The sequence below is a fragment of the Silene latifolia genome, chromosome 1, assembly GCF_048544455.1.
Source record: "Silene latifolia isolate original U9 population chromosome 1, ASM4854445v1, whole genome shotgun sequence".
Lineage (NCBI taxonomy): Eukaryota > Viridiplantae > Streptophyta > Magnoliopsida > Caryophyllales > Caryophyllaceae > Silene > Silene latifolia.
Window position 1 is genome coordinate 85,601,143 of NC_133526.1, and position 8,906 is coordinate 85,610,048.

Genomic DNA, 8,906 nt, shown 5'->3' on the forward strand with positions numbered 1-8,906 from the left:
AACGGTCCGGATTAAAACTCGGGATCTAATGACTGTAATTATTTCATACTTCCTCTGTTCTCATATGATCTATCCATTTTATTAAAATACTACACTCATATATTCAATAAATGGGTAGATCATATGAGAACGGAGGAAGTAAAATAATGTTTTATTGAATGAAGAGAAAACATATATTAGTTTAAGAGTGTATTAGAAAGATAATAGGGAGAAAATAATGAAAAGAATCAAAAATTGAGTGTGCAATCCTCAAGTCATAAATATTCTTCATGCTGCTTTTTTATACGAGTTGAAAAATCAACATTATTTTCATAATTTGCAACAATCTCGCTTAATAACGCGGTTCAAACTTCAAAGCCTTCTGATTAGCCTAGTCAATTCAAAGTACCAAAAAATAAGTGGACTATATATAGTCCACTTTCATAGCATTTTTACAAGTCAAACTTCATCAAAGCACACCTTAGTTCCAAAACTTATGGCCACCATGAAGGCTCTACAACCCTTAATCAACCACCAAATTCCGGTCACCCGCCATACTAAGTACCGCCTTACACCGGTCCATGCCTCTTACCGGGAATTTTTCCCCAAGGCGATGCCTTCAAACACATCAAACCCGGCAACCCGCTTAGCCCAATCACTTAACCAAATGCTACATCAACAAATTGAGTCCATACATGCACAAAACACTATAAACCAGTCTAACATGATTTCCATATTAGAGGGCAAGAGTAACATTCCGGTATCGTCCCCTAAGGAGAATATGTCCGAAAAATGGCGTGAATTTCACGGGTCTAATGATTGGGACACGCTATTAGACCCGATACATCCTTCGCTAAGGCAAGAAATAATCAAGTATGGCGAGTTTGCTCAAGCTACGTATGACGCGTATGACTTTGATGCATACTCAGAGTACTGTGGGAGTTGTCGGTACAATCGTGACAAGCTGTTTGATCAACTTGGTCTTTCAGGTCATGGTTATAATGTTACCAAGTACATTTACGCAATGTCTTGTATAGAGTTGCCTAGATGGTTGGAGACGTCTCAATTGGCCGAGTCATGGAGTAAGCACTCGAATTGGATGGGGTATGTAGCAGTGAGTGATGATGATGAGTCTAGGCGCATTGGAAGGCGGGACATTGTTGTTGTGTGGCGTGGGACTGTGTCGGCTTCAGAGTGGTATGAGGATTTTCAGAATGATTTAGAAGGGTTTGGTTTTGGAGATGCTAAAGTGGTTCAAGGTTTTCTAAGCATATACGCATCGAAATGTAACTCTTCAAGGTATAACAAGTCGAGTGCATCGGAACAAGTGATGGAAGAGTTAGCAAAGTTGATTAATTTCTACCAGAAAAGAGGGGAAGAGGTTAGCATTACAATAACAGGGCATAGCTTGGGTGGGGCCCTGGCTCTCCTGAATGCTTATGAAGCTGCCGCAACATTTGCCGATGTCCATGTAAGCGTCATCTCGTTTGCTGCTCCGAGGGTGGGAAACTCGGCATTCAGAGACGAGTTACAGGAGCTAGGAGTAAAAACATTACGTGTTGTTCTTAAACAGGACGTGATTCCCTGCATGCCTGGTACGGTATTCAATGAATGCCTGCAGAATTTCGAGGAAATTGCAGGGGGGTTAGAGTGGGTTTACACTCATGTAGGAGTTGAATTAAAGCTTGATGGAAGGGTGTCTCCTTACCTGAAGCGAGGGTTGCAGTTACAGGGACACCACATGCTCGAGACGTACCTTCATTTGCTAGATGCGTTCCAGAGTTCTAAATTACCATTCAGGCCTGATGCTAAAAGGGACATTGCCTTGGTGAATAAAGAAACCGATTTGTTGGTCAACGAGCTCAAAATACCACCTCGCTGGTACCAAGTGGCAAACAAAGGACTGGTCCGAAATAGTCATGGAAGATGGGTGAAGCCGAAAAGGGATCTAGACGATATACCGTCTCCTAACAGCAATAAACATCTTGGTAGTGGATTTGGGGTGCAGGCATACTAAGACTAGAAAAACGGGTGTCAATACTACGCTCTTGAATTAGTTTAAGTTGTACTCGTATATAATATGACAGATTGACAGCATAAAGTAAATCAGTATTAATGAAGGGAGTAAGAAATCACTGATGTTTGCCTACTTGTGTATATATCCAAACCTGTATTGTTCAGAACTCAGACATAACTTGTAGTCTATACTGTCAACTTAAAACTAATCAGAAATCTAGAGCTAAATCAGAGACCGAACAAAGTAGTGTACATCCCCACCGAAAACAGTGAACTCCTATTCTAGAGTAGAGTAACAATATTATCCCAATGTCTCAACGGGTTCCTTACTGTGGCGAGGTAACAAATGTCTGAAAAACATAGGGAAGTCGCTTCTAAATCACCTATTGCCAAAAACCAACTTTATCAATATTCTGCAACTGTCTTGTATTTGTCAATGTAAGGAGCATAGAGAGATTAACAAGATAATTTGTTTTATTCGGTTATATTCCGAAACCAAAGGTTGCTTACCTCCATTAAATATGGGGAAAAGTGCTTCCAGACTTCAATTTTAGCACAGAATTTGATCAGTAGTTGAGTACTAACTTCTAAAATACTCTGAAATGCTGGCACATCTGCTTTGTGTAAACGGCACGTTGAACTACAATTTCCTAGATAACTGATATTGTACAAACTACAAATGAGAGCAGAGTGAAACAAGGACTACCCTTGGTTCTTTTCATACTAGGTTTCACACATTTCCGAAAACTAAATTCTCTATTCAAGGAGTATATATCTTGGAATACAGCAAATCTTGCTTTGCTTCCACTTGCTCTTATTTTAATCGGTTGTGAGAGATCTTTTTGAAAAGACGGTCTACAATGAGAACTTACCCTCAGGAATATATGACCAAATGTTGTGAAATATGTTCTCTTTTTGAAATATTCTGTTGTACATCTAAAGGTATAATCTTCTTCAAAAGTAATTCACGCAATATTGAATGTCAAAGGCTTAGATCGGAAGACGAAAACCACTTAACATTTGTGCATTATGAAATACAGTATATTATAGACGTTTAATCGAGAAGTGGACATACATAGAAGTGACTCTACAAGTGTAATTTGGATGGCTTGAACCAATTCTACATATACAATAGGAACCATGCTGATTCAGATAGCAAAACAGCACGACTTAGCTTGGCTTTTGATCATCTACTACGACCTTCGTAGAGTTGATCTGTAACAATTCAAATGCAATCCTCTACGAATTATCTGGCATTTTTACGCCTTCATTTCTTCATGATATTGAACATGAACCAAGTCGGGTTATTGCAGGCCGAGACAATAATCATGGAAGCAGAGTTACCTCCTCAGAAGATATCCAAAATCTCCAAGATGAAGTTATTACAAAGCGGGCAATTTCCCCTTTGAACGAATAGTTCCCTCGAGCATAATCTGCAAAAGGTATGTCCACAAGGTATGAAAGCAGCACCTTTGTGCCTCACCATACATACACAGCAAGAAAACTCCGCTTTCCCTATCTCCTTTGCCACCTCTTCTTCTTCCTCTTCCTCCTTGACATCAACTATCCTGTACGTAGGCCCGCTTATCCCAGCTTGTCGGTCCGTCTCCTCCAGTAACTCCATTAACGACATCCTCACCGGCTGATCAACCGGAGCATCGAAAAAAGGCCCATCCTCCTCATCTTCTCCAGCCCCTTGACCCGACACATCAATTCCTTCTTCGTCCAGCTCCCTAGACAGCCTCCTACGCGTATGCTCTCTCTCAGCGGCCAAAGCAGTTGATAGCCTGAAACTACCCCCGCTCCTAGGGGACCCAGCACCATCAACCTCCATCAAAGACAAATCACTATTAGCTGGAACACCATCAGCTCTCCTTATCGAGTTGTTCCCCAGTGAATTCCTATTCATCAAGGCATCTCTTCCAGTTCTCGACCCTAGATGAGAGTCAGATTGTGAACCACCCGTAGAAGAACCAGACCTCCGGGAACTCAAGTTTTGATTTTGATTATGACTGTGACTATGACTATGACGCTTCTTACACTTTAGCTTCTCCTTAAAAGACTTCCACGTCTTCCTTCGATTAGAAGACCCTCCACCACCCCCGGTGTTAAGGGTCTCACCATTATGAATAATCTCCAGGAGGGTTCGAACAACTACATTGTTGTTAGAAGGGGGAGATTTCTTTCCCCCATTAAGCACATCCCCAAGTGTTAAATTCGAAACAGGTCGTTGGCTCCTGGAATTACTACTGCAGTTAACAACAGTGGTACAATTCATACCCTCCGCGAGATCACTAGCAATAAAAGAGTCCCTAAGCGTCGAATGTTGTGAAGACAATCTCCGAGGAGAAGTAGGAGCAGCAGCAACAATGCCACCACCCTCTCTTTCCATCCAATCTGATTTTTCAATATTTTTTTGTTTCCACACAAAACAACAACAACAACAACATTATCAATATGGTCACGAAAACACAGCTAATAATACATACATAGATGCAAACAAAATTCCAACCTAAGGCAGTTAACAGCCGCATGAATTTTATAAATTATCCTCTACGACCATTGTACATTTGTACAGCTTAAAACAGCCTCATTCATTTCTATCACAAATTCGTATGTAAGACGGTCTTCCACAAGAATATCATAAAACAATCCTTCTGGGTTCCGTTTTACACAATATTCACGTAAAACCGCTTCACAAGAGACTAATTCCGTTTCTACACTAAACAAGATAAATCAAAGTTCACTTTCACCTACAATGTGACAAAATAGAATGACAAAAATGTCGTTTTGTCATTCAAATTTGGATTTTCCCCCAAAAAAATCTGCATTATAAAATAAAATGCCCAATTTCTTGAGCCACACATTTAACAAGATGACGACGTAAACCCTTCAAATAACACAAAGTAACCGTCTTACGGTATAAAATATAAAATAAGTCGCGGAACGTATTATAAGGTGGTTGAACATCGTACAGCGTTATCATGGGATAATCATTGAGCTTTAAATTAGATATACAAAATGAAATAATTACAGGAATCAAGAATACCTAAACGTGTACGTGAATTCAAGATTGTGGCACCAAAACCCCAGATCAAAATCTTGTTCTTTGAATTTAGTTTTTATTTTTTTTAATTATCTAATTGATGGCAAAAAATTTGTACGTAAATTGGTCTAAAATAGAAATAAAAAGATAATTTGGGGGAAAAAAAGAGGGTTTATTTGATTGATTTTGGTGTCAGCCTTGTTGTTGGTTGGCACAAATGTGAAAATGAGAAAATAGGAGGAATAGTTATTGCGATTGAGGACATGAAAAAGTTGGGGATCTGATGATGACGGGGATATTATTATTTAATGGAGTTAATGGAGTAGTACTATTTGTATTTGAGGGGAGAGGGAAAAATAGGGTAGGATAATGTTTCAAATTGATTGATGCTAGTTCGTTGCATTCTCTTCATGCTCTACTAGTTGAGATTCCGTGTTAAACTACCATATTTGTGAGGGTTAAATTAATTACGCAATTTATTTTCGTAGTATGTTTTTTACTCGTCTTAGTACATTTTACCCAATATTTTTCATTTGATACCCTTTACTTGTTTGACTAAGAAAATGCACAAAATTAATTTCTCCTAGTTCTTTCATATCCAACTTCTCAAATAAATCAATTTATTCAATAATGAATAAAAATTTGTACATAAAAACATATTTAATCTATCTATTAATTGTAAATCATTGAACAAGTTGGTTTTTTCCCCATAATTTCAATCAATAATTGATGGTTCGTCAGAGTATTATGCGATTTTCGATTAATTAGAGTTTGGTGGTGGTTGGAAGTGATACTCTAGTGTTGACCGCCGCAATAGGGATGAGTGAAGGGGCGGCGCCGCTGGTAGGAGGCCGCAGCAAGGGTGGGGTCGATGTAGGAGCAGTGGGTACGTAGGGGATGGTGAGAGCAAGAGGGAGTTAGGGCTGGCGGGATACGGAATTGGTGGTGGCGGTCGGTTGGTGGTGTTCTTCGGAGGAGGCAAGGTCTGGTGAGGGTGGTAGGGGGTGGTTGAAAGGTAGGAGGCGGTGGTGGTAATGTGTAGTACGTGAATTTGGGATTTCATTTTCAAAGTTTTCCTCTTGAAAGCAGTACAAGATAGAAGGTAAATGACAAGGGTAAAATTGTCAGATTGTACTGTAATGAGTAATATGTGTACTACGAAAATCAACACCATTAATTAAACTTGAAAAAAATAAAAAATAAAATAATAGTATGTTGTGTACTGATTATAATGTTAGTAAAATTATATAAAAAAAAAAAAGGTTTACTAGTCAAATGACTTTTAGATTGAGTTATTTTTGTGTAAACCTATTTTTATTATTAAAAATAATGATAGTTGACTATTATGGAATAGCATAATCTAATATAGGGTCAGTACTCTGTTATTATAAAGCGCATATGACCTTATAACAGAAACATATATAAACAGTATACGACATATCTAGAAAGACAATTTACAAACTATTAAAAATACTATTTACCCCTATATTCTGTTTTCTTTATTTTTAATATGAAAAAGTAGAATTATTGATTCTTACCCATTATCCTTTATTAAGAACAACCCATATTAATAAGGATTAGTTAAATTAAAAAAAAAAAAAAAAAAAAAAAAAAAAAGAGGACAATTTATTTTAGGAAAAAAAAAGCAAATAAAATTGAAATCTTATCAACTCCAACCACCAACTTAAAAAAAGAACAAATTAGTATACCACAGGTATTGAAATTAAGCGTGAATAATGGCAGGTTAAGCCTATTTTTAGTTGGCACTTGATTTGATTGTAATATTTTATTCGCTGGATGCAATCTTTAGTCAATAAATTAAAAGTCATAATTTTAATGTGGGCCCACCATATTTGTCAATCAATTGAGCGGGAAACTTATGAACGACTCTTAGGGGGCGTTTGGTTCGAAGGGAAGGAATGAAATGGATTGGAATGTCGTACATGGAAAGGATTCTAAATCTCATACTTGGTTTATATTGTTTGGTTGAACCTTGGAAAAGAATGAAATATCAAAAATTATGGAACGGAGTTAGAATCTTTGGGGTAAGGTTTAAGTATGAGATTAGAGGGGGTTGGAATGGATTTAGAATCCATCCGGATTCTAACTCCATTCCAAAATGGCTCAACCAACCAAACATTAAAATGGATTAAATCCATTCCATTCCATTCCAACTCCCTCAACCAAACACCCACTTATTCTTTTAGTTTAGTGGGGATGGGTTGGGTGATTTATGATCCTCATAGTCATAGATTCAACACTTTTATTAAAAGTTTTGAAGCCGAGTCAGCTTTACAAGCGGAGACTTTGGGCATTAGGAATCTTCTTTCATGGGTTAAAAGCCGTAATATCTTCCATTTCGATGTCTCTTCCGACTGCCTTCAACTTCTCTTCCAATAGCTGAGGTGGAGATGTCGCATCACATGATTAAGGGACTCCTCAAGGATCTTATGAGTTTTTTCTCTTATTTTCATTGTACTCCCTCCACACATTAATGTTCTTCCCATTTCATTAAAATACTACTTACATATAATAGAGAAATGGGAGGGAGTATTTGTTTTAGTTTTTGAAGAGTTTAGGATTCTAAGTACCTAAGAGGGGGAGGGGATGAATTAGGTATTATTTTAAAATTTTCAACTTGATCTTTATTGAATTAAAGCAGTTGATTAATAATATGAAAAACAAGTGCGGTCATTAAATCACCAATGAATATTAACGATATGCAGTTCCGGCTTCACAGCCAGAACTCACCTCAGGAACAGCCGCAGTGACCACTGCGCCTCTTCCAAAGGACGCAGCTCTGCTGCGCCTGTTCCGGGTTGAGCTCTGCCTCTGAACTTTCGTCTTTGCTTTGACCTAGTTCGTTAGCTTACGTATTAATCGACTATTGCCCGTATTGTCGTTACTAACCTGTTCGTTTTCTAACCTTAATTTATTTTTTCCTTTTCTTTTCTCAAATTATCCTTTTTAAGTGTATTTTTGACGTAAGTCAATCAAACCAATGTAATTATTGTATTTTATTGTATCTTTATTATTATTTGTTTGCCTCAACATGTAATCAATGTTAATCCTTACTTCGACCTAATGAATGCTAAATTACATGTTCACCAACATTGTTTAATTCACATGCTAGGATTAATCTATTGCTTGTTGCATTGCATGCATATAATCAACAACATATCAAGTATAGATAATTTCCCTAATCATTAGTGGAGGCCGCGAGATTAGGTGTTCGATCAAAAGAACTTCCTAATACGTACCCTCACCCCTTACTCCAGATCTCTGTGAACATCCGTGTTCATTGGCATCCACGAGAGTCATTCTAGACATAGAATGTTAAGGGTGACGAGTTATTGGTGTCTATGTCACTACTTTGTGACATTGTGTCTTAACATGACGCGAAGTATTCAAACGGTTTCCAATTTTCCACAATAAATTGGTGGCGACTCCACAAATGCAAACGCTTGTTTTCCCAAGCGACCCCGTGGGCCCCCCGTGTCCACATCTTGGTGAATCCGCTGGGGAGTAATACACTTACGTGCTGTCAAGGGTGAAACTTGAACAAGGTTAGGGAATAGTTAATATGATACAGTTGTCGGTTTTTCATTACTCGATCTTCCTAGATCGTTTTATTCGGCCTTCCTAGGCCCAACCCAACCCATTCGACCAATCGTCCCACCTGGACGGTCCAAATTCTTATCTGGGCCTAAGGATGGATAGCGATTGACGTCAACCATACTATGATGCTTACTCCTGTTTGTATCAAGGGTTTTCACTACTCGAGGGAATGGACTAGGAATCGGCCTTACTCCTGTTTGGTACGAGCCTCTCCACAGACCCCGGGTTTGATTGTTCGGTATGGTAA

General features: G+C 38.3%; 2 protein-coding genes across 2 annotated transcripts; one reads left to right on the forward strand and one right to left on the reverse strand.

Moving 5' to 3' along the window:
- Positions 1-418: 418 nt before the first annotated feature.
- On the forward strand, positions 419-2,109 carry LOC141607462 (phospholipase A1-Igamma1, chloroplastic-like). The gene has a single exon (XM_074426814.1). The coding sequence runs from the start codon at positions 476-478 to the stop codon at positions 1,994-1,996; it is 1,521 nt and encodes a 506-aa protein (XP_074282915.1). The 5' UTR covers positions 419-475; the 3' UTR covers positions 1,997-2,109.
- An 881-nt stretch (positions 2,110-2,990) lies between these two features.
- On the reverse strand, positions 2,991-5,348 carry LOC141607454 (uncharacterized). Its single transcript, XM_074426807.1, has 2 exons — positions 5,045-5,348; positions 2,991-4,392 (listed from the first exon to the last, which is right to left on the reverse strand). The coding sequence occupies exon 2, from the start codon at positions 4,385-4,387 to the stop codon at positions 3,344-3,346; it is 1,044 nt and encodes a 347-aa protein (XP_074282908.1). The 5' UTR covers positions 4,388-4,392; positions 5,045-5,348; the 3' UTR covers positions 2,991-3,343.
- Positions 5,349-8,906: the final 3,558 nt, after the last annotated feature.